Source organism: Ammospiza caudacuta, chromosome 10 (genome assembly GCF_027887145.1).
Source record: "Ammospiza caudacuta isolate bAmmCau1 chromosome 10, bAmmCau1.pri, whole genome shotgun sequence".
Lineage (NCBI taxonomy): Eukaryota > Metazoa > Chordata > Aves > Passeriformes > Passerellidae > Ammospiza > Ammospiza caudacuta.
This window is the reverse complement of record NC_080602.1, coordinates 9,691,301-9,717,581: the sequence shown is the minus strand read 5'-3', so window position 1 is coordinate 9,717,581 and position 26,281 is coordinate 9,691,301. Positions and strand designations below refer to the sequence as shown.

The 26,281-nt window shown below is 47.2% G+C and overlaps 2 protein-coding genes across 2 annotated transcripts in view; both read right to left on the bottom strand.

The window, feature by feature from the left end:
• Positions 1–4,954: 4,954 nt before the first annotated feature.
• SEC11A (SEC11 homolog A, signal peptidase complex subunit) lies at positions 4,955–12,854 on the bottom strand. The gene is made up of 6 exons (XM_058811433.1): positions 12,751–12,854; positions 12,521–12,630; positions 9,406–9,555; positions 5,877–5,996; positions 5,389–5,446; positions 4,955–5,244 (listed from the first exon to the last, which is right to left on the bottom strand). Exons 1-6 carry the CDS (start codon positions 12,799–12,801, stop codon positions 5,194–5,196), a joined length of 540 nt encoding a protein of 179 aa, XP_058667416.1. The 5' UTR covers positions 12,802–12,854; the 3' UTR covers positions 4,955–5,193.
• A 2,037-nt stretch (positions 12,855–14,891) lies between these two features.
• The window catches only part of ZNF592 (zinc finger protein 592), a 37,933-nt gene continuing 26,543 nt past the window's right edge, over positions 14,892–26,281 (bottom strand). The window contains exons 4-9 of the mRNA XM_058811391.1: positions 25,577–25,753; positions 24,650–24,809; positions 21,797–22,075; positions 20,651–20,763; positions 16,607–16,742; positions 14,892–15,398 (exon numbers count right to left, since the gene is read on the bottom strand). Of these exons, the coding sequence (XP_058667374.1) occupies positions 14,892–15,398; positions 16,607–16,742; positions 20,651–20,763; positions 21,797–22,075; positions 24,650–24,809; positions 25,577–25,753 (1,372 nt within the window). The remainder of the gene's footprint in view (positions 15,399–16,606; positions 16,743–20,650; positions 20,764–21,796; positions 22,076–24,649; positions 24,810–25,576; positions 25,754–26,281) is intronic.

Genomic DNA, 26,281 nt, shown 5'->3' with positions numbered 1-26,281 from the left:
AATCGTGTTTTCTTCCAGGCAAACCCAGGCCCAGCTCAGAAGTGTCCCAGCCAGAATTATACAGCAGAAATCTGACATCCCACTTTGAGTGAATCAAGGCTCAGAGAAGTTCATTCCCTCCACATTATTTTTCCTTCAGGACTATTTCTATGGGGAAAGGGGAGGTTGGAAAAAAAAAAAGTAATACCAAGATATTCAGCAGAGAGAGATGCAGGAAGGGTTTTTGAATTGTTAAACAGAAGGAGCACAAATAGGCAAAATATGAGGAGCTGGGCAGAAGGAGCAAGAGACTGAGAGCTCCATCCTGCAGCACAGAGGTTCTGAATCACAAAGGGTGAATTTCTAGTCTGCCCCTATTTAGGCTGCTCTCTGTGAAGATGGTTATTTCCCCTCAGGTTTAGGGAACCCTGCTGGATCAGCCACTTACAGGACCTGCTAGAAGTGAACAGGTTTATGAATTTCCCCAGCAGCTGGAGTAGGTTTGGCACACAATGTGCCCAACCAGCAGGCCAGCACACAGAGGCAAGACCTGCTCCACGGGCAAGCAGGACTGTGCGTGATGGAGCTGGTGGGTTTTTACAGAAACTGAGGGATAAGCAAATGTGAAGAGGGACTCTCACAGTCCTGGGCAGATTAGGAACCCACAGCAAAGCCACTCAATTAGGGCCCAATAGAGCCACCAAGGCAGACTTCTAGGAAAGCCCCTCCGTCCCACATGAATCCAACCTGCTCAGGCTGGTGGATCACCTCTGGCAGAGTCCTGTGGCTCCTGACAGGTGAGAATCTGAGTGCAGATAACACAGGGACCAAAGTGTAACGAGGCTGGGGAGAGCTCAAAGGGGCAGGAGGCTGTTCTGAAAACACAGTGTGGGTGCTGCCTCTCTTCTCCCAGAGATGAGAGTCTCAGATCAGTCACCCACACACACCAACTCCCACCTGAGCTGCTGCCACTGTGGGAAAGGCACAGGCTGGGCCCTTCTGGCATCACTCAGTGCACCTTCCTGGGGGATGGAACCAGGACATTCCCCATCTGATTCAGCCCTGAGTCGCTGGCACTGTGGCTTGCACTGCTCTGGCACAGGAGCCATCCCCAGGGTGCTCTGAGCACCTCCTCTCTTCCTTCTCTGCCTTTTCTCCTTCTCCTGGCCAACTTTTGGGCTGTCCTGGGAGCTGCATACTTTGTGTTGGGCATTGTGGTCTTCAGGCATGGACCAGGTTTCATCTTGAAGATGCTCCTTGGAAAAAAACCACAGTTGATCTGTTCTGATTTTAAGGGCACGAAAATCACCATGAAATTACCCAATCTCATTAAAGACAGTGGGGAACTGACAAAACCTGAGCTCTGTGAACCCCTGCAAAGCAATAAGCAGCAACAGATCTGGATGAAGCACCGTGATGTTCACTGCTGTTCAACCAACAACCGTGCACTAAAGCATCACAAATACACAAACCCAGCCTCTGGCTCACAGCTCCAGCTTGCTGCAATCACCCCTCACAGCTCACTTCCCAACCATCACGCTCCTGCTTATGCATTTAGCTTTGACACAAAAAGAAAATCACCCCCTGGAATTGCAGCAGCCATCAGACAGAGCCCAGCATGGCTTTGCTTCATGGAACAGCTCCTGCCCGCGAAGGAATCTGTGCCTGCATTGAGGATGTGACTGAGCTGTAATTAAGCACTGGAATTGCTCACAGAAAACCTGCCCTGTTTGGCTCTAACCAACCACAACAGACACTGCAGCAATCAGCCCTGGCAGATTTTTCCTTCATTTTTTTTCTCCTTTAGAAACCAGACCTCTCAACACCCACGTACTTTGCAAGCAAATCCCATTCCTGTGGTGACATGAGGATCTCCAGCCATTTCCAGAGCCTACAGTGGCACTGGCTTTGCTGGAGCTGCCCAGACAGTTTCACCTTTAAAAAAAAGTAGCATAAAATTGAAATAAAACATAAACACATCAAGTTCTATCACTGTGACAGTGTTCACAGGGGTCTTAAGATGGGGGAAGAGATGAGGATCTGACTCCATGTTTCAGAAGGCTGGATTTATTATTTTATTATATATATTATATTAAAACTATACTAAAAGAATAGAAGAAAGGATTTCATCAGAAGGCTAGCTAAGAATAGCAAAAGAAAGAATGATAACAAAGGTTTGTGGCTGGGAGAGAGAGTCTGAGCCAGCTGACTGTGATTGGCCATTAATTAGAAACAACCAACATGAGACCAATCACAGATGCACCTGTTGCATTCCACAGCAGCAGATAATCAATGTTTAATTTTTGCTCCTGAGGCCTCACAGCTTCTCAGGAGGAAAAATCCTACAGAAAGGATTTTTCATAAAAGATGTCTGTGACATATCACCAGGCACTCTGGCTCTGTGGGAGCTCAGCACTGCTCCCAAACACCTCAGCATGAGCACCCAGCCAGCCACACATCCCGCTCACTCCGTGCCTTTTCTGCTCAGCAAAGCAGAATAAATCTGGTGGGGATGGAGCCAGCAGCAGCTCTGTGTCATGCTGCCCCCATATCCCCAGTTTCCAGCCTGTGCAGGCTCATCCCAGCACCCCCTCACCCCACTGTGGCAGGAAAGGTTTGGCTGCAAGGCAGCAGGGAGCTGGCATGGGAGGTGGCACAGGGGGTGCTGGGTGTTAGAGTGTGATGGGGTTGGCTGCCAAGTTATCCTTTGCCTATTGGAGTCAACTCCCCATTTCCCAGCTGCAGGAAGCAGAGCCACATCCCCAGCTGCACAGAGCTGAGAGCAGGCACAACAGGGCTGCAGAGATGAATTCCCAAAAGCCACATGGCAGCAGCCCCTGCTTTAGGGCAATGGTTCCTGTTCCTCAAGTGCCTGCAGAGCCTGGAGAGGAGCCTCTGAAGCTGGGCTGCAGCAGGGGCTCCCATCACCCCTCACCACAACAACCTTGCATTTTTAAGCACTTGTTTGTCACTGTGATATTTTATGAAAAATCCCTTTGCCAGGATTTTTCTCCTGAGAAGCTGAGAAGCCTCAGAAAATAAATGTAAACAATAATTGATTGCTTTGCAATGCAATCTGGAGGTTGCTCACCAACAGGTGCATCTTGGATTGGTTCCACATGAATTGTTTTTACTTCATGACCAATCCCAGTCCAGCTGTGTCAGGACTCTGGTCAGTCAGAGGTTTTTATTAGTCACTCTTTTCTAGCCCTCTGATGTATCCTTTCTGAATAGAATAGAATAGAATAGAATAGAATAGAATAGAATAGAATAGAATAGAATAGAATAGAATAGAATAGAATAGAATAGAATAGAATAGAATAGAATAGAATAGAATAGAATAGAATAGAATATCAGCCTTCTGAGAACATAAGAGTCAAATTCTCATCTCTCACCTCATCCTAAGGACCTCACACCACCACATTTGCTCAATTCCTTCCCACAGCACCAGGTGAGAGCAGGGCACACCGTCCTGCAAGAGCTCACCTTGTGTCCCCCAGCCCAGGGACTCCTGACAGCAGCTGCCACCCTCTGGAACTGTAGGCTCAGCACTTGGGAGAGTTAAACCTTTGTGTTTCAGCCTTTTTATGTTGTTAAATTAGCTCAGTGACAGGAATAAACTGCTTTCACACACTCAGAATTTTGGAGAAAGTCTGAAAGGGAGAGAACTTGGAGAGCAGCAGCAGCACTCCCAGTGAGTGTTCATGGGGAGGTGTTGGTTAGCAGCTTTCAGACAAGCTCAGCTCAGCCCTTTGTGTGTAATTCACCTCCAGAGATGGGAGAGGCCTGACAAACCCAAAGAGAGACGTGCAAGAAACTGCAAACAGCCATAAACACCCCATTAGGGTTTGTCCTTGCTTTTCCTGACTGCTTTTGCTTTACACAAGCTGTGAGGCTGCAGGGACCATCTGCAATGATTCCTGTTGCTCTGGAATCCTGGAGCAGTCATGGAGAAGAGCTGATCAGCTGCAGCATCACTGCCTTGCACCTCCTCCCTGGGCTCCTCCTGACAACACCTCCACCAGCAGGATCACAAGGCTGAAGGAGAAGCTTAGAAAAAGCAGTGGTGACAAGTGGGTTTTTTATTTCAGACCCCAGTGGGTTTTATTTCAGACCCCAGTGGGGTTTTTATTTCAGACCCCAGTGGGTTTTTATTTCAGACCCCAGTGGGTTTTTTATTTCAGACCCCAGTGGGTTTTTATTTCAGACCCCAGGGGGGTTTTTATTTCAGACCCCTGTAGGGTTTTTATTTCAGACCCCATGGGTTTTTTATTTCAGGCCCAGGGCAGTCTGTAGCTTTCAGGTGAGCTGTGAGACGTGGCCAGCTCACAGGCCACCTGAAGCCCTTTTTCAAAACAATTTTTGGAAATTGCAATTTTCAATAAATTTCAATGTAATTGCAATGAATTCCCATTTTAAATTTGCAACAAAAATTAAGCAATTTTTATTATTGCATCCTGCTAAGTCATCCCTGTCAAAGAGCTGTGGGTATTTCCCATCTCAATCCTTCTGTTACCTAGTGGCACAATGCACAAAGTAATCCTTTGGCATCTTCTACCCCAAACACTTTGCAGTGTTTGGGCAGATTATTTCAGTGTGATTTACAGAAACACAGAAATTTTGAATATCTACAGGTCAGGACAGATTATTCCCCAAAAGGGGGTGAGAGGAGCAGCTGCTACTGCTCTGTGGAGAGAGAACAAGTCAGATGGTGGCTTTCAGCAAAGCCCAGGTATTCCCCAGAACCTGGGCAAGGAGGCTGCTCACATCAGGGCAATAACAAAAAACATGGCAAGAGGCAAAATCTTTATTCCAGTTCTGAATTGGAAAAGAGCTGTCCTGGCCACAAGTCACCAGAGGACAGTCCAGTGAGCACAAGGGAAGGGGCACCTGGCCCTGCCAGGCACACACTGAGCACACGGTCCCAGAGGCACTTGGAGAGGAAGCTCAGCTTCAAAGTACAAGCACTAAACACTTTGGCTCAAATTTTTAATATAAAAATTCACTAAAAAGGCTAAAATGTGACAAACCATTGGAAATACTGTGACAAACATTCGCCCTTGAGCAGTAAAAACCAAAACAAACCCAAACTGGCACGAAGCTTTGAAATGCATGCTTTCTTCTTTCTCCTGGTACACTGGACCATCAGCTACTTTAAAGGTTCATCTAGAAAATTCCATGGCACCTTCATCTTCAGTAGTTCAGTGCAAGGGATTACTCTCGATGGACCAGCACAAATAAACCCAGTAAAAAGAGCACTGCATACTGGAAGAGAGAGCAGAGGAGACACAGCAGTGCACACTGACATCTACAGCAGCAAACCTGCAGGGCACAAGGCTCTGCCTGTGTTCACATGAAGGAATTACAGCTGGGGTGGGAAAAGCAGGCAGGGAATAGAAGAGTTCTTACCTTAAATTTTGGATAATCGTTCATTAAGATAGTCACTATTCCAATGTAGGGCACAAATCTACAAGAATAAAGGGTTTTTTTTAAAACAAACACTGTTCCAGGGTGCAGAGGGAGAGTCACTCAAGCATCTGAGGGCTGTAATCAAGGGGCTGGTGACTTCTTCCTCCCTGTGGCAGGGGGTGACAAGCAGCCCAGAGGGTGTTTCAGTCTGTGCCTGGCTCAGATTTCACTTGCCTGCAAACACTGAGCCTCCCTGGAGAAATCTGATAATTCTGACCAAGTCTGAGCCCACCCACCCTTACATCTGTGTCCATCCAGCACCAACACCTCAGGACACAGCCCACACCTCAATGCCTTTGCTTAAGCCAAACTAAGAACTGAACTCTCCACACTCTCAGGCAGGTTACAAAACCCAGCAAGGGAGGATTTGCCAGATGGCTTTTGGGGACAGCACTGGGAAAAGCCCCATTGTTTTCAACTCCACTCACCCTCTTGCTCGTCCTACTACATCCTTCTTCTCCAGCCAGTGCTGCCCCTGCTTGTAGAGCCCTCTGTCATCCACAGCATTGTTGTCTCCCTTTGTCAGAAATTTGATGTCTCCATTTTGCCTGGTAAAGACAAGACAGCCAGGTAAGGCAGGAGAGAAAGTTGTTAAAACAACAACATAAGGGCACTAGAAGCATCCATGTCCACAATTCAAGGAGGATAAAAGAGGGAAACTATCAAATGTAGCAGAAAGTAGATGGTCTGGAAAAAGCTGCCATGGGAAGAATGAATTCTGGCCCCAGCAGAATTTCAGAACAGTTTCTAGTGCAGGTGCAGCTATTGCCTCTTGCCTTTTAACCCATCTTGTGTTCATGTTTCTCTTGCTTCACACAAATATTGAATTCTGGTATCCCTACTACAACACAAAAGGAGAAACTGGGATTGAAGCACACAGCTCTACTCAGCAGTGGGCAGAAGCAAGCTGAAAATTAGAATTGATTAGGAAAGGGGAACAGAAAAACCCAGATAATACCACGATGGCACTGCATGAACTCACAATGTGCCTACACCTGGAATGCTCTGGGCACTGCTGAGCCCCCCAGATCCTTTTCTGCAATGGAGAGAAGAACTGGCAGAGGTTGAGAAATTATTAACAAGGTCTGGAACCCCTTCCATACAAGAAACTACAGACCAGGACCCTCCAGCCTGGAAAAGACAGAACTGATGGGACAGATATGACACAGTCCACCACAAATGACAGCAACAATCAAATAGATTTTCTCTTCCAATGCAAGAGCCAGAGGGTACCAAAAGGAGCTCAGAAGTAATGGGTTAAAGCCAGGCAGAATTAAGAAGAATTAAACCATGTCTCTCTGCAAAGGTATTTTGGTTGGCAAAAAATTGTATTGGCTGAAAAACTGACCCAATATTCCATATAAAAGAGGAAATTAGGTTGTTCATAAAGAACTAGGACTTTGTGCTTGAAACTGTAACCTGCAGAAAGCAGGGAAATTATCACTACATGCTCTTTCTAGTCTTTAATTAATCCTGAGATGAATTAGCTTGCCAGAATCAGGATTGAGGAGTAGATGAATCTTTGCTTTGACCAGGAAAAAGATTCTTTCCCTGTTCAGGTGCTGAGCAGGAGCATCCTCAGTGCTTGAATCTCAGCTCTCCCAGAACTGACAGATGGAATGCAAACAGGAGAGTGGGCAGCTCTGTGGAGCTCAGGCTGTTTTCATCATGCCTGAACACCAACAGGCTCCTTGACAGGAGAAGTTTGGGAAGGAAAAAGGGAAAAAACCCACATCTCTTTCTCCAAAGCACATCTGGCTCGTTGTGTGGGAACACCAAACACTGTCTGGGAAAAGATAAAGATCCCCAGAGGTGCAGACAATGAAGTTTAGCTCTGAAGAGTGATGGTGTGGGAGTGCAGCACCTTATTGAGCACAGTCAAGGCTCTACCATCATGCAGTATGAGAAGCCCATGGTGCAATCCTCTGCTGTCTGAGGTGAGTGACCCTGCTCCAAAACCACTAAGTAAATTTGGAATGCAGACTCTGTGTTAGTAATAAAGAATGAATTCAATTTAGGGCTGAAACAAGAAGAAAAGGCCAGCAAATAACACATTTTCTCACTGACACAATATTGATGTGAACTGGGGCCTGAGTTGCCCCAAAATCACAGAGAACACTGTTTGTGTCTTCCTGCATTTTGACACTCCTGTCAGCTTCTGCAGAGACTTTTCACTTCCAAACTGGCACTGGAAAATTATTCTTTAAGTAGTGAAAGAAGCAACTGACACCCAAATCCTGCCTTCAGCTCCCAGGTTCAGGTTGCAATATGGATTTTTCAGTTTATCTCTCCTAATAAAAAGATTAGGCTTGTGTTTTGTTGTTTCAGTTAAATAAAACCTAAAATACTGCAAAATGGTTTCACCCTTCTGGCCCTGTTACATTTAAACAAAAAATAGTGCTGGATATCCTGATATCTAGAGATAGAGCCACAAAAAAAAAGAAGGGTGGGCAACATCTGGAGAGAAAACAGGGGAGGAGAAAAACTGCATTTCACTTGAAAGAGTTCCCACAACATGACAAAAAATGCTTGTGCAACATCAGGTGTCAAATTCAGCCCATAAACCGAAGTTATTTTTAAATCAGTGGTATCAAAGAACAGCACTTTGCAAACTGACACTGTTCAAAGGTCTGGGTACAGAATAAACCTGAACAGCAAAGAATGGGTGAAGAAGAAATCTGAACAGCTTTGCCTGCTGGGAGAGGCATTGTTTCACTGCCTCAGAGCCAGGATTCCAGCTGGGTATTCACATGCACAAGGCTGGTCACCCTTCAGCTGGAGCAGACAACTGGTCTGGATATTCCAGCAGCTTTGGGAAAGGAACCTTCTCCATCCCATCAACATCTCAGCCAGAGGAATCCTCAGATGCCACCTGGCTCAGCTCCAGCTCCCACCAGCAAACATTCACTCAGCAAGAACAGATGCTGGGACCCCAACCAATTGCTGCCTGCCAGAGATGCACTGAAGAATCAGGGACTCAGTTCTGGATTCAGTTTTCACTCAAACAACTCACATATATCCCCACAGACTGGCCTGGAGAGGTCACTGCTCCATCCAGCAAAGCAGGAAAGCTCCTGACTGCTGTGGAAGCCTTGTCTGGAAAGCTAAGCCCTGATGAGCCATGAAAGCAATGCCTGTTCCATTCCTTCACACATAAAACCTCCCCAGTGCTGAGAGTGAGCAGCACACAAAGACTGAGCACAACAACACAACCTTCTAGAGAGATGAAAGGCTCTGAGTGTACAGGACAGCAAAGACCAGGACAAGCTCTAAAATAACACACAAAACACCTTCTGCCACAGCTGTGCCCCACAAACAAGACTCACTTCACACACAAACAGCCCTGCTCCAGCAGACAGCACAGCAGCTGGGGACAGAGAGGATGGCTCAGGAGACAGGCATGGTGTCACTTCCAGTGCCTAAAGGGGCTCCAAGAGAGATGGACAGGGACTGCAAACAAGAGCCCTGAAGTAACAGGGGTAATGGTTTCCTACTGCCAGGGTTAGATGGGATAAAATAATTAAATTCCTCCCTGTGAGGGTGGGCAGGGCCTGGCACAGGGTGCCCAGAGCAGCTGTGGCTGCCCCTGGGTCCCTGAAGTGCCCAAAGCCAGGTTGGACGGGGCTTGGAGCACCTTGGGACAGTGGAAGGTGTCCCTGCCCATGGCACAGGGTGGAATGAGACTGGCTTTAAAGTCCCTTCCAACCCTAACAATTCCATCATTCTACAGTTTGGAGTGTCCAGGGCACTGGCACAGCTTATGATCTTTACAAGTAAACAAAGCAGGACAGATTTTGTCTGTGTGAAACTCCTGTGTCACTTCCTACAGTGGAATAGGAGTGTCCTACACTTCCTATACCTGCATTTCCATGACTGACATTCCCCATCCCTTGTTTACCCATGAAGAACACCAGACAGGGACACAGCAGCAGCAGAACCCCCAGACCCTTCACGTACTTCTCATGGATCTTCAGGACACGATGGACAATGGGAATTTCCCTTCCTTCTATCCTGAAGACAACAATTTCTCCCACTCTGATGGGATCTTCAATTCGGTTGGTGAGGAACAGCAGATCCCCTCTGTGGAAAGCAGGCTCCATACTCCCACTGAAAAACAGGAGAGGAACAACTGAACAACATTTCAACACTCAGTACCAGGTTTTCATGGCCCTTTAAGAAAAATCTCACAAGAACCTCCTGAGAAAGAGAAGCTGTGGTTACCCCTTTGCTGGAAGTGTTCAAGACCAGGCTGAAACCTTGATGAAGAGAAAACCACCCTGGGGATTGGGCAACTGTGTAATCTCTATTGCAATCAGGTTTTCAGTCATCATACTGTTTGGATTTGTTGGGAAAAGAGCACTGTATTACAAGCACATCCAAAGGGAAAAGCTTTTTTTATAAGCAAAAAGCTGAGGATGAACACTGCCTTTTGATTCCTGAGCTCACCATTGGCAGGGCAATGCTGGCAGCTCTGTAATGATGGGAAGCTTTTTTAAATTTAATTTATTTTTTAGAGATAGACAGATTATCATCAGAAACAAAGCACTGAAAGCATTCCCATCTGAAACAGACAAAGGGACTTGCCAAAAATTTGTTACAATGATTCATCGCTCTGCTTAATTATCTCATTTCAGGCACCACGACTCAAGTTATTTTTCTTCTGTCTTGTAAATGGCAATTGTTACCAACTACTTATCCCTCCTAATTCCACATAAATAATGCAGAACAGAACAATGAACTTTAAGTACCGCGTGCATTTGTGTTTTATCTTCACAGAGCACAGCAGATGCAGCTCAGAAGAGCAGAGGGGCTGTGACCTCACCACCCCGTCTTACTCACTGTGAGGAGCAGGGGGAAACAGCTGCCCTGCACCTCATCAGGAGGGGGTTTTGGTAAGCAGCACTTGGTCATGGCATTACAGCATTTCTACATCAGGAACACCGAACACAGAAACAGAAAGGAAAGGGCAGTGTGGCCAAAGAACAGGTGCAATATCCATGCATGGAGCAGGGGCAATATCCATGTACAGGGCAGGGGCAATATCCATGCATGGAGCAGGGGCAATATCCATGCACAGGGCAGGGGCAATATCCATGCACAGGGCAGGTGCAATATCCATGCATGGAGCAGGGGCAATATCCATGCATGGAGCAGGGGCAATATCCATGCACAGGGCAGGGGCAATATCCATGTACAGGGCAGGGGCAATATCCATGCACAGGGCAGGGGCAATATCCATGCACAGAACAGGTGCAATATCCATGCACAGGGCAGGGGCAATATCCATGCACAGGGCAGGGGCAATATCCATGCATGGAGCAGGGGCAATATCCATGCACGGGGCAGGGGCAATATCCATGCACAGGGCAGGGGCAATATCCATGCACAGAGCAGGTGCAATATCCATGCACAGAACAGGTGCAATATCCATGCACAGGGCAGGGGCAATATCCATGCACAGGGCAGGGGCAATATCCATGCATGGAGCAGGGGCAATATCCATGCATGGAGCAGGGGCAATATCCATGCATGGAGCAGGGGCAATATCCATGCACAGAGCAGGTGCAATATCCATGCACAGGGCAGGGGCAATATCCATGCACAGGGCAGGGGCAATATCCATGCATGGAGCAGGGGCAATATCCATGCACAGGGCAGGGGCAATATCCATGCACAGGGCAGGTGCAATATCCATGCACAGGGCAGGGGCAATATCCATGCATGGAGCAGGGGCAATATCCATGCACAGGGCAGGGGCAATATCCATGCATGGAGCAGGTGCAATATCCATGCATGGAGCAGGTGCAATATCCATGCACAGGACAGGGGCAATATCCATGCATGGAGCAGGTGCAATATCCATGCACAGGGCAGGGGCAATATCCATGCATGGAGCAGGGGCAATATCCATGCACAGGGCAGGGGCAATATCCATGCACAGGGCAGGGGCAATATCCATGCATGGAGCAGGTGCAATATCCATGCACAGAGCAGAGGCAATATCCATGCACAGAGCAGGGGCAATATCCATGCACAGAGCAGGGGCAATATCCATGCATGGAGCAGGGGCAATATCCATGCATGGAGCAGGGGCAATATCCATGCATGGAGCAGGTGCAATATCCATGCATGGAGCAGGTGCAATATCCATGCACAGGACAGGGGCAATATCCATGCATGGAGCAGGTGCAATATCCATGCACAGGGCAGGGGCAATATCCATGCATGGAGCAGGTGCAATATCCATGCACAGGGCAGGGGCAATATCCATGCATGGAGCAGGTGCAATATCTATGCACAGAGCAGGGGCAATATCCATGCATGGAGCAGGTGCAATATCCATGCATGGAGCAGGTGCAATATCCATGCACAGGACAGGGGCAATATCCATGCATGGAGCAGGTGCAATATCTATGCACAGGGCAGGGGCAATATCCATGCCAGCACCCAATGGCAGCCCGGGGAATCTGTCCCAGGCAGCGGGAAGGTGGGATAACAGTGGAGGCACCCACTGCAGGAAACTGCAGTAAGGACAATGTGTGACACCCAAAACTTGACACAGTAACAAATGTTAAGCTCAGGACCACCTCTGTAATGGAAACTCATTGAACCATCGCAGATAGGCTGGAAGGGACTTTAAAGACCATCCCGTTCCACCCCTGCTATGGGCAGGGACACCTCCCACCATCCCAGGGTGCTCCAAGCCCCATCCAACCTGGCCTGGAACACTTCCAGGGATGGGGCAGCCACAGCTTCTCTTTGCAGCCTATGCCCGGGCCTGTTGCCCTCACAGGGCAGGATTTCCTCACACTGACCCGTCTAACCCTGCCCTCTGGCAGGGCTGTCCCGTCACTACCTGCCCGGGTATAAAGTCCCTCTCCCGCTCTCTCAGCAGCCGGCTGGCAGAGCCAGGTGAGAAGCTCTTTCTACCCGCTCCCTCCTCCCTCGCTATTGCTGAGCCTGGATTCCTGAGAAGCTCCTGGCCCGCTGCGGCTGCGGCTCCGCCTGAGCCGTCACTGTGCGGGCCCCGGTTAAACCCGCTGGGTTCAATCCCCCGCATGCCGGCACTGACCTCAGCACCACCACGATGGGGCTCTCGCTGCCCGTCACCACCATGAGCCCCTTCCAGATCATGAGGGCGGAGGACACGATCATGCCGAAGTTGAGCACCTGGTAGTAGAGCTGGGGAGCAAGGGGTGGGTGAGGCCCCGCCGCCCGCGCACGGCGAGGCGCACCGGCCCCGCCCGCCCTCCCGCCCTCCCGGCGCTCCCCCCCGGCGCTCCCCCCCGGCCCCTCCGGCACCTGCCGCTTGTTCATGCGCCGCACATCGTCCAGAAAGTCCAGCGACAGCATCGCCGCCGCCACCGCCGCCGCCGCGCCCGCACGGCCCCGCTTCCGCTTCCGCCTGCCCGACACGTCACCGCCGCTTCCGCCGCGCGGGAACCGGGAACCGGGCACCGGGGCGGGAACGGGAACGGAGCGGGGCGGGAACGGAGCGGGCCTCAGCCCACAGAGCCCCGCGCACCCGGCACCCGCGGCCAGCGCAACACCCGCAGCCAACACAACGCCCATCCAGCCAAACACCGCAGCCAGCAATGCCCCGCTCCATCAAAAGCTGTCCAACCCGTGCCCAGTTCCATCCTGCCATCCAGGGAACACACAGCGAACCAAACACACAGTGTACCAAACACACAGCGAGACAAACACACACCGAACGAAACCCACACGGAACCAAACTCAAATGGAACCAAACACACACTGAACCAAACCCACACTGAACCAAACACACGGCAAACCAAACACATATTGAACCAAACTCAAATGGAACCAAACACACACTGAACCAAACACACGGCAAACCAAACACACATTGAACCAAACTCTCATCTATCCAATCCCACACTGAACCAAACCCACACAGAACCAAACCAAACCCACACTGAACCAAACTCAAATGGAACCAAACCCACAGCAAACCAAACACACAGTGAACCAAACCCACAGTGAACCAAACCCCCATTCAACCAACACCAGACACCCCTTACACTCCACACCCCATTCGGCCAACATCTCATCCAACCTACACCCCTCTACGACAGCCCTCCCCACCACCCCCCATCCTACAGACACCCCACATCCTACAGACACCCCACATCCAGCCTTTACTCGTCCAACCAACACACCATTCAGCACCCAGACAGCTCCGTATCCAAGCATCACGAGACCACATGGTGAGGAGCCCAAGCAAGGCGATAAATAGTTCTTAAATTATTTAAACATTGTCAGAGTAAACAATAACAAGCGGAGTTCTGGCTCAACAGAATGAAAAAAAATAATGGTATAGAAGGTAATTGTATTACACAAAGCATGGGTGTGACAAGGAATGAGGGAGGAAAGAGAGAGTCAATGTGACTACATGGAAAGAAACATCTCCTAAAGGATGGGAGTGCTGAGCCACAGCAGCACAGGAGCTATGGAGATACTGATGGCTGCAGGATGGTGGCTCCTGCTGTTCCAACACCTCTGTGAGCTGAGCTCTGCTCCTCTCCCCTCAAAATGAGCTGTCAGGGAGCCCTGGCACTGACACATGGGGAGCTCTGGAATAGTTTCACTCCAGCTGACCCCACTGATGGGGGATTTACCCCCTTCTGGTGATGGTGCCAGGCTGAGCTCCACACTGGGATGAGCCACGGGGCCTGGCAATGCCCACCCCAGGATGGCTTCCACAGACACACGGCCAGCACGGCCCTCCTCAATACCCTACTCACCAAGGAGGACTGGGGCCACAAAATCCTCTTTCAAGGATGATTCAGGTCCAAGACATTTCATTAAACTGCGTTTTGGAAAAGAATGTTGTTATTTGGGCATAACTAAAGAATAACCAGCACAACTTCCAGCTCAAGGCCATCCCGTGTAACGCGGATCCCAGATCGGCCAGCACGGTCCTGACAAGCACGTTCGGCTGAACCAGCGTTATGAGTTAAAATGAGTAACACAAAGGCAGGATGGGGAGAGAAAAAAGAAGCCATAAATAGAAGGAGAAAGAAAGGGAGATTGGGAAGGCGAGGCTGGGGCTCTGGGCAGAGGCTGAGGCGGTGCACACTCAAAGGAGGAGAGCTCATCTGCAGGAAACTGCAGCTGCAAAGTGCTCCTGGATCCTCAGGAGCTGGCCAGACCCCACTGAGGGCTCTGGCCCTGCTTTCCCTTTTCACCTCTCTGGGCTGGCAGAGAGTTAGTGCTTAGGATGCAATGGCAGGGCTGGTTTTGTTTTTTTCTGTTTTAAATTTCCCTTACAAATAGGAGTTGCAACGTCCATCTCAAGAAATCAACAGAATATTTCAAAGATTTGCCCCATCCCCACCCTGTATTTTGAGTAGAAACCCCTCAACAAAAAACCCCCAATCAACCAAAAGGGCTTTTTTTTTTTTTTTTTTTTTTTGCTTTTAAGTCTTAAGAGACTTTGAATGATTGTTCTGTGAGGTGCTGTTGGGGCCTTCTGCTCCACACATCTGACTGTGCTCACAAAGAGCTGAGTCCCTTTTGCACTCTTTGTATTTGTTCTCCTCTTCCGCCGTAGTGTTCAACTCGCCATTGTAGTCCTCGTGTCCATTCTTACCCATCTCTATTTGTAACTTCTGCCTTTCATCCCCCTCCTCCTCCTCCTCCTCCTCCTCCTCCTCCTCATCTTTGACTTTATGAACGATGAAGAGGTGTCTGTTCAGGGAGATGTGGGAGGTGTAGCAGAGGCCGCAGAACAAGCACTGGAAGGTGGAGCTGTCGCTCTTGTGCCGGGGGATGTGTTCCTGGAACTCAGTCCGGACGTCCGTGGCAAAGCCGCACTTGGCGCATTTCCAAGGCGCTCGCAGTTTTTTGGCTGGCGGCGCGTCCGAATCCGCAGCGCTCTCTGCCTCACCCAGCTCATCCCGTGCCATCCTCTTTGGAGATTTGGCCTTTAAAAAATAAGATTAAAAAGTTACTTCATCATTTGAACCCACAGAAAAGTGCTAAAATCCACACGCGAGTCTGGAGATGCCTGAGGGTGAAGTCATGCCTAGGGATCCCTTCCCTCCCCACACCCAAACACCTCACCAGGGCACAGAATTTCAGCTGCTGTGCTGTGATGTGAGATGGGAACGCTGGGAGAGGCTGGCTGTGCACAAACATGATGGGGAAATAGTTTAGAATCAAGGAATCATGAAATGGTTTGGGTTGGAAGGGACTTGAAAGCTCATCCAGTTCCACCCCCTCATGGGCAGGGACACCTTCACTGTCCCAGGATGCTCCAAGCCCTGTTCAGCCTTGCCTTGGGCACTTCCAGGATGGGGCAGCCATGACCTCTCTAGGTAAAAATCTGGTTTGGTGTGGGAAGGAGGAGCCCACAGAAGAGGGACGGCTGAGGGACACAGGGGTGGTCAATAGCCCAGACAACGCTTCTCAGATTACACTCTGAACATTCTCCCCTCCACTCAGATTTTGTCCTCATGGCATCTCTCAGTAACTCATCCTCTCTATCTTAAAATCTTGCAGCTTCTTCTCCTTTGAGGATGACTTGCTTAAATATGCCCCTGCAGTGATATGCAAAATATGTATTTTTAAAATAAATGGAGCAAAGAAGCCCAAAGCAGCCAACCCTCCACTCCAATCCAAAACAAAAATCAGTAGAACAGTTACAGCTGCTATATGAAATTACACACTTCTACTTAAGAAAAATGCAGTTCTCATAGGTAATGGATCTAGCAAGTACTTTAAAACAGAAAATAAATCTTTTAGAAGTAGCAGAAAAAATAAGGGAGAAAGAAGAAAAATGTGCCATGCTCGTGAATGGGGTACCAGGGGAAAACAAGGGTAAAAACATACTTAAATAACAAAATAGACTGAATAAATGCCAGAGAAAATCTGGAGAAATGCAAGATGAAATGCATGGAGCTGTCATGGAGCTGGTGCAGCTCAGCTGCACTGACACTGCTGCCCCTGCCCCTGCCCCTGCCAGAGGGAACCAGGCTGGATGGAAATGAGTGAGGGAAGGAGATCTGCCCCAAGGGTGGGAGGGTTTGACTGGCACGAGGCCACAGCTCGACGTAACACCCCGAATGAACAGCTACTAGCCAAGCACATTTAATTGTACATTTAATTTTCCATGAAAATAGGGATCAGTTACTTCTGCTCTGTCTCTCTCTGGAGCTTTCACTTTGGCCATCTGGGATAAATCTGGGTTTTTGATGCCGTGCATGAGGCTGATGTGGTTCTCCAGCATGAATGGCTGAGGAAATGTCTGATTTTCATCTGTGCAGTACCTTGGAAATAAAAAAAAAAAAGAAGACAATTTATTAGAGGATATGCTCTTTGTATTGTGCCAAATCAAGAGGTGTAATTGGAGACAGACTCTGGTAAGCAACGTACCATCAGATTACCAAAATACACAGCAAAGCAATGTTTTAATAATAAAATATTACACTGAGAGAAATCTAGAACAGTTTGGAGTTTGCCACAGTGCTCATGAATGAGAGTAGGACATGTCTTCTTTCAGTGCTAAATAAATGTAGGGACTAGAGGGGATCAGGCACCTGTGACAGATGCCAAAGAAGATAAATGATCAGGATGGAAAATACATGGGAGAACAACAAAAATGGACTCTGAGATGAGAGAACTACACAGAGAGAGCTGGTGACTCGTGTGACACCTGGGAGGTGTGTGACACAACCCAGCCCTGCACCCAGGGAGAACCAGCACTACACCCACCAGACTGTGCCACAACACAGCTAAAATTCTTACCAAGCTGCTGAAATTCCAACTTTTATCCCAACAATCTAGGCAGAAACACTCATGAACACGTCACTTATATGTAACCCATGTTCAAACCTGGCAGAGCTGCTCCAGAGCTGGCTGACCTCTCAAAAAGGAGCTGGTGATGGGGATGTGCTGTCTGCACCTTGGCTCCTGGATCACTGAGATCCCCTGGAATAGGTGCCAGGCCTTGCAGACATAAACCAACCCCCTGAAGTGCACAGAGGGCTCTGTTAGCAATTGGGGAAGCCAAAATTGAGTATTTGTGCTGTTCTTGCCACCACAACAGGGTGAAAGTCCATCACACACAGATCTGAGCAAGGACAAGTCACACCAGAGTCCCCTGAAGTGCCCTAATTGCATCTGGGACAGAGCACAACAGAGAGGAGTTGAAGTGTCTCTGGATAACAAAGATACCTTCTAAAAGAACAGAAGAAGATTCCTACTGATCTTCCAGTATAACTAGAGGGAAATTAAATGATGTGAAAATGCAGACATGCTCATTGAATACTTCTGGGTTTTAACAGGAATTGCTCAGAGGCTAAATCAATATTTAATGATGATGGAATTTTTCTTCTTCGTGGAGGAAAGCTGAGAGGTTATTAAGTGGTATTTATCAAAAATAAACATGTTGAAAATCAAGTGTTTCAGACACTTTGTACTCAAGACTTGGAAAAGAAGAGTAAGATAACAGTAACCAAGTGAATTATGAAAGAAAATACACAATACATCACAGTATTTTGCAATTTGCCCTAATTTAGAATTCTTCTCATGTGAGCAGGGAAAGATGCTTGCCTAACCTGAATGACTCCAGTGACAAGCATGGCAGGAGGGTGTTCAAGCAAATCCTTCATCACTGGTTGCTCCCTACAAATTTATCCCAAGCCAGAGACCTAAGCAGGGCAGGGGGAAAAAGGGGAAATCACAGCTGGGAATGTTAGAAACCAGAGGAAGGTCACCTACAAGCAAGAGTCACAAAAATTGTCAATAATCAGATCCATGACAGATTTTATTCATGTTTCACATGGAAACCCAGGAGAAGAGGGTGACATGAAGTTAAGGCATCAAAACCCCTGAAGACAGTAACAGGTGAGAGTGACACAAAATGCCAAACAGGAGGAAGGAAAAGAGACACCAGAACCAGAAGAAAGGAGGAGCAGTGGACATGTGATGTGCTGAAAAGAGTCAAGGAGGAATGCAGAGACTGGAGGGTAAGAGTTTCAGAGCAGTGCTCTATAAGCTAAGAGGGATCAAATGGAAGACAGGACAAGAGACCTCAAACCAAACAAAGAGCAGCTCTTAGAGATGCTGGCAGAGTATTTCAAGGAAGAGGTTTTCCCTGCAGAATGCTGTGATTTCAGTGAGTCTGCCCTACAATGATGAAGAGAGCACAACCACTGTCCAATTAAGACTCCGTCCACAGATTTTCAGAAGGAGCAAGCACAAGCTGCAGAATTAAATGCAACCACAATTCCCTTAGATTGCTAGCTGTGTTTTCTCTGCTGGCATGATCACTGCCCCTTGGGTGAACCAGTGGACCCACAGCTGTGTGTTGTTGTGAAAAGTAACAAGGTAATGCACTGCAGGCTGGCATATCCTAGGCTGTCAGGAATTTCCACACAAATCCTTCTTCCCAGTAACATCTTCCCAGAAACATTCCACTTTAAAAACAACTGACCCAGAGAAAACAGATTTACACAGATCAGGTGAGTGGAACAACCAAGACCATCACCCACAAACTTAAAGCTGAATGAAACACAATAGGAGCCAACATTTCATCTCCTCCAGAGGTTCCAAGTCAGAGCAGTTACAAGAAAAGGGAAGTTTAGAAGTCCTGGATGGAAAAATGTCTCAGGAATGTATTCCCAGTGGTAATGCCTGTGCTGTATCAATTTACTAAAAGCTGCTGTGGCTCACTAGGTAGTTCAAAGAAACACAGTACATGAGGAATGTACTTGGACTCTTCAGATATTGGTATGAGGTTTTAGCAACTTCAGTGCAGTGAAGTGACAACAACACACATCAAAAATGCTTGTATTAAACCAAAATTTTAGATAAATTAGAAAAATCCTCCAACCATCCATCACTGCAAACTTATTTTCCAACCCAAATGCTTTCATCCTATTTCAAAAGGATGTCTCAGAATGAGACAGGAAGGAATTTTGCATGGTCACTCAGCAAACAACTCTATCTGCAGCAGATATAAAGGTAGATTCATAAGCACTGGGCTTTGCCCTGAACTGAGATTGTATCCACAGTGAAAACACATGGACCAGCAATGATCTTCATTCACCACTGATTTCCATAATTTGTCTGAAGTCTCCAGATCAATTTTCCAGCTTTGAGGTGTGACTTCCCAAGCAATTCCAGCAAGATTAATTCTGTGCAGTCAGTTCTGCCCTTCCACAGCAGTGCCAAGATCTGGTTCATTATTAGGATTTTACATACCTTCTGCACCCAAGGAGAAGGCACAAGAGTGCTGCATGACCACACCAACCACAAAGCAGTGAAAGACTGACCCAATATTTTACTGGCTGTTTCACAACTATGCAAAACATTAATCTCATTCACCACCTTGTCCTGGGTTGACTATATGATGCTTTTATTCCCAATTCTGTTCTGTTTATGCTGAATAATAAGTTTTGTACCTTTAAGACTTGATCCAAGAGTGAAGGGGGGAGAGAAGAAGCAGCAGTTTGTTTTCAGACACTGCACTCACTCCTCCACATTCCTGCTCCTGGACTGTGTTGTCTGCGGATGGACAGACCGGGACAGAGCTCTCCTTTGCTTTTAGTTAGTTTTAGCTAGCTGAGGCAAAGAAATTCCCTGGACTGTGTTTTTTTCCCTTTTCTTTGGACCTGTTTAACCTGCTCTGGACTGAACACCCAGGGCAGCACCAGCAGTTGCACCTGTGGCCCACCAGGCCGGGCCTGGCCTGTGACATTTCCAGCACCAGAGAGACTGATCAGAGACTGAGTAAGCTCAGCTGCAACCCAGGGAGGGGGTTTCTCAGTTTGTCATCTCTTTTGGAGCAGCAAGAGGTTTTATTGTTTAATAAACAGGTTTTATCACTTTTCTCCAAGGACGTATTTTTCTCCTGGACCAGTTGCGGGGAGGGACCAATTCAATCTGCTTTCCTAGAGGAGCCCCCTTTGGGGATTCTCTCCAAAATTTGCCCTGAACCAGGACACACTGCAGATATCAAACCACACCTTCCCTTAAGTTTCTACATTCACTGTGCAGTTAAAAGCAAGGGAGGTTTTTTACCCACTGAGTCTCTTGTATTTAACACATTCTTCTCCTCACTTTCCTTCAGTAACTCACAGTCAGGAGCAGACAGGAGCAGCAGACATGAGTTATTACAACTCCCAGACTCAGAGGGTGAGGGTGCTGCTGCCAAGGGGCACTGGGTACGTACCAGCAGGTGTAGACCTTCTTTGCTGTGTCGTGGTTGTTGCGGATGTGTCTGCGCAGGCTGTTGGAGGCGTTGAAGGAGCGCTCGCACTGCCGACAGGGGTATCTCTTCATGGACTGCAGGCAAAGAGAAACACCTCTCAGCAGCAGGGACAGGGAAGGCACTGGTTGGATTCTGATTCCCCTCCTCTTCACCTGGACATTACCTCTCACATGCAAAAAAATCCCGTAATAATATGTAATCCTGCTGATGGAGATCACTAAGGCTTTGAGATCTCACTTAGATTCAGCCCTACAGTTGGGTAATACCAGCACTGATCTTATAAAAGCAGGACTACCTAAAGCATTGATTTTATTGATGTTTTTATTAGGAATTACATATATTCACTACTGGACCCCATGCAGAATTCCCTCAGTGGAAGATCCCTTCAGCCTCAGAAGGCAGCAGGACCCCAGTTAGGTACAAGTCCACTTACCCTTCTCACTCCTGTAATTCAGCACAAGAAAAGGGCAAGATGCTAAACAGCATCACATGGGCCTTTCTGTTATCCCTATTCTGTTATCATACATTTGGATGTATGATATCCACATTCCCCTAAGAAAGTCCGTCCTTTAACCAGCCTCCTCCAAATTTTTCTACAGCCCTCTATATAACCTGCATGTACATTCCAGTTAAAATCTTCTTAGACTTGTTTAATGAATACATCTATGTATTAAACTGAAATATTTGTCCCATTTCCTACTTCTGTGACATTCAAATGGGAAAATCCAGCACTCAGCCTGCCCTCATCTTCTTCTCTTGAAGTGAGGGCATCATCAAGTGGGACAACCCAGCCCTCCTCAAATCAAGCTAGAAGGACTCAAACACAATGATCCAGATTCCCATTCATGGCTAGGTGACTCAGGATATCAAACAAGAAATCCTGATGCCAAAGTACTGAGAAATCTGGCTGCACACAGCATCTTGGCCCATGTTCTGCCAGCAACAAGGATTAGCTTGACAAAAGTAGGTCAAGGCTTGAGCTGGATGAAACACACAAAAATTGAGATTTGCAATTCTTGTAATGACAGCCCTGCAAACGGGCCTGGAATGTAGGAAACTGGTGCTCTTCCCCATCTCCCTAGTTCAAGTACTTCATTCCAGTCTTACCCTTCCATGATTTCTCTTCATGTGGGACACATAGGTTTCCCGATCAGGGATCCACTGTGAACATTCCTTGCAAGTCCAACCAGTTCTTCTCAGCCTGGACTTGGATTCAGGGTTATGTCCTTCCACCCTCATGTCTTTCCTCGTCAGAGGAGAGGGGGAAGTCCCATTGGCTACCAAGAGCTCCTTTGGTGAGGTGTGAACCTGGTTCCTTGAAGCCTTCTCAGATTTCTGCCGAAAGTTTGAGAGCTCCTCAGGATTGCGGGGGACTCCATGAACACCCTGTGTAACAGGAATAGTGGAAATGCAGGTAACATTTACATGTAATTCATATTCCACACCTTTATTTATAAATAAATTCCATTCACTATTTAAATACATTATTTAAATCCCCACTGGCCAAACAACGTGTTGTTGTCTTCCTCCTGTATGTTCTCCCATTTCTCCGAGAAGCTGCTGCAGTGCTTTCCCTGACAAGAGATCTTCCCAAGAAACACTACACTTCTATTTCTGTTTCCTGCATGACAACAGCCACTCCTTGGTGCTGCCTGTTCAGCATTTTGGATGAGCCCTGGGAACTCTGGTTAAACAGGGAACATGTAATGGAAGAGAAATTTCAATTGTCATTATTTCAAGAGGCTAAGCTCCAAAAACACAGAGCTTTGGTAAGCTCTGAATGAAATGTTGCTCCAAAGCTGCTTCATTTTTGCTCAATGGATGGAAGGAGAAAATGTTAAGTTTCTCCAAGTCTATTTCCTTCAATTCCACTCCATCTATTGATATTTACATTTTTCATGGTTCAAAACTTTGCTCCTGACATATAAGACCAAGCATAAAGCCAGGAACCAGCCTTATAAGGAATATAGCTCCAGGCTCTTTGGTTATTCAACAGGCCAAAATCCAAAAGTCCCCCAAAAAGTTATTTTAACAAAGAAAATTGAACATAAGGAAAATAATCTAAAAACGAAGAGCTGTGGGAAAGCAAAAGCAAGTAAAAGAACAACATACCAAAGAAACCTCAAGAAACTCCCCCAGGAACAACAACAGTTCATCCACACAAAAGGCTAATTTAGAGGTTTAATTGTGCACAGTAATTAATAACGGGTAAAGTCTCAACACATGAAAGCCCCAGGCATTTGGAAATCTTTCTGTGGGTTAGACACCAAACAAACCTCCAAACACAAGGGCTCAGCTGAGAAGCCTGTGTGTACTTTGCACCTGGCCCAGCTGATGCCCACAGAAGCCACAGCACTGCCAGCTCCTCAGGAACACAGACACATCACCTTCCTCCCCATCTGGAAATCTCTGGAGTGTTTCAGTGCCCATTACACCACTGTTACACCACAAATGAGGAGCATGGAAAAATGAAGTGATTTCTCTGCAGAATCAACATCAGGAAGCAGAGTAACTCCTGCTCTGCAATGTTCTAAACCTGAGGAAGATGAGGAGGCACATGGATTCTTTATTTTGCACGTAGGCACACACTAGACAGAACCTCCTAAAAACTCTACCACATGAGGGTGATCTCAGAGGGAGTGCAATTACTCCCCTGCCACAGCCAAAAAGCCTTCAGTCACCTCAGAGGTTGAGACAAAGTTTTGTGGTGAAGATCTTGGGGTGCTGATGCACAGACTGCTGCAGGCAGGTCCCTGGGCTGGGATCTGACAATGAACCACAAGGTATCTCAGCCCCAGTTTTTTAGCACTTGTGATGAACACCTCTTTGAAGGTCCTAGCCTTAATCTCAACTCTATTTTCCTAGCTATAATGCACCAAGATTAGCAATCATCAGCTTCACAGGAGGGCTTCAAATTGCAATTCATTACTGCATGCAAAGCACTTCCAGATTTGCAAGCTAAATATATGGGGGAGAGAGCAAGGAAGGAGTTTTGCATGGGTTTTGCTTTCAGGAATGAGCTAAAAAATCTTCAAGCTTTCTCAGTGTTAGTATAAACAAAATAAAGTCACTGATTAAAAAAAAATCATTTTTTCCCTCATCAAAGGGCAAGCTCTTTCTTCAGAATGCCACAGAGAAATCTTCTGAGATGATTTTTGTGAGGTGTTGTTGGGCACTGAACATAAAAGCATCCTAAGATAACAGAAAAATGTAGTCCCTTTACATTTATGGGATAATCAGACCTGTAAGGCTGATACTTCCAGGGCAATCACTCCTGCCTCCCTCAGTCCCCTCCTGCAGCCTGGTGTGGTTCAGAGCAGCAGAAATCAGGATGTTAAATGCCACATAACCTCCTCTGAGGCTGCTGCAAAGGGACCAAAGCTCTCCAGGGGAGCACCCAAAATGGCAGATCCAGCTTTCACTATATAAATTCAGTAACACTGTGGGCAGAGAATAATTGTTCCTGTCTCCCAACCAACAAAAAGCTGCCACATGAATTTAATTACTTTCTGTAAGAGGTTAGGGACTCCCCATCCCTGGAAGTATTCAAGGATACATTGGACAGCACCCAGAGCAAGCTGGGACAGTGGAAGGTGTCCCTGCAGGGGTAGAATGTGATGGCCTTTAAGGTCTCTTCCAACCCAAACCAGTCAGTGATTCTGTGCTTCCATGAAAATAAAAGAGTTAAAAATCAAAGAACTTTACCTGTATAAAAAAGAAGTTTTTGTCATACAGCTAAAATGCATCAAGGTGAGAGGAACTGCCAGCACTAAGACCAACTAACACAAACCACTCCACTGACATTTCCAGATCCTGTAAATCACTGCAGTCTATATTTTTCACCAAGACACTCCTCAAGAATCTTCCACTTCTTGAACCACTTGCCCCACATGGTTGATGTAAGTTCTCTGTGAACTCAAAAAATAAGATTTTGCACCAGTAAGGGAGAGAGTTACCTACCTTGACATGCTGCATTAGCTGCTGCTTCTGCATATACACCAGCTGACACTGTGGGCACTTAAACACTCCCACTAACAACTTGCTGGGGTTCTGCTGGAAGTGCTCCTGGAGCAGCTTCTTCTTGTTAAAGACCATCTCACAAGAGCATTTGTAGATCACCCTTAAACAATTAAAGAAAGTAAATTCAGTCTCTCAGCCTCAAGAAAACAATGTAAAAAGTTATCCCAGCAACTCCAGAAAGGGATGGACTTCTGAGGAGGGCTGAGCTCTCCATGTATTGTCAACACACACCCACGTGGGCAACTGCACCAGTAACTTAACTGGGAAGAACATCAAAATGCCTCAGGCACATACCACAGCTTGCTAAAAATAAGTTTACTTCTATGCATATGCATAACCCTGTGTGTATGAGCACAGACAGATGGGAGCAAACACAAAGCAAACCAGCCAGAGCTACACACTGCTTTCAATCCCACCTTTCCATAGTTCCTCACTTAAAGCACAGATTTTTGGCACTAGCTCAAGCCTTGGAGGGAACAGCTACAGGGTGGAAAAATCAGGAGGCTTCTCTCTAGTGATTTTTGGGGGTAACACTGCCTGGGATAACTCTCCTCTTCCATAAAGTGCCAGATTCCCTGGGGACATGTACCAAGAGGTGCCACTGAGGGTCCTGCTGGACAAAGAGGTGACAATTAAATTCCTTTTATGAATGTTTAGCTCTTGCTTGTCCAAAGCCCTCTCCTCCTGCCCAGGAGACTGTGTTTGTACCAAGGCATGCTCTGGTTTGGAACAGACCCCTGCTGGCAGACAAAGCAGCAGCTCATCTTATACAAGGATAAAAAACAAAACTAGATAAAAAACTGTGAGGGAAAGGGGGAATCCTGGATCCATCCAGCAAAGGAGAAGAGATAAAACCAAAACACTTACTGAGTAGTCTTGTGAGGCTCTGCTGGGTGCTGGCTGGCCACGTGAGCCATGGTGGTGTCAGCAGACTTGAAGGCCTTGGGGCAAAAAGAACACTTGTGGAAGACTTCGCAGTGTTTCTCGTGGATGTGCACTTTGAGCATGGCCAGGGTCATGAAGACAACTCCACAGTGGATGCACCTGGAGGAGGCAGGACAAAGAGCTGAGTTACAGACACAGCACCACTTCCATCACACCCATGGAATGGCACAGAAGGAAGGAGGACCAGGCTGTGGTGGGTCCTTGATTCAATCAGTTCAATCTCTTCTGTGTTAATGTGGAAGAGTCAAGGAGGAATACAATACAGGAATCTGGGCAGAACTCACAGCTAAATGGTACCAACAAGATCTATAAAAGAAACCTTCAGAGACTAAAACAACCCAAAAAAGAATGAAGATGTGGTTCAACAGAATGTCAGCCCTGTACCTGTGAAAGCCAATTCCAGCACAGTGCACAAGTGAAAGACTAAGTACCTGATGAGATCTCCCTGTGGCACAAATACCCAGTACAAATAAAGAATATCCAGTCAGGAATCTTCAGCAATTGCTGCTGCAGTGAACTCCAGAAAATCACAGCAGCAACAGAAACACCCAAGAAACTGATAAAGCTCATTAAGATACAGGTGCTGCCTAGAAAGTGCTTGTCTGGAAGGGCTGTTTGGCTGCTCAG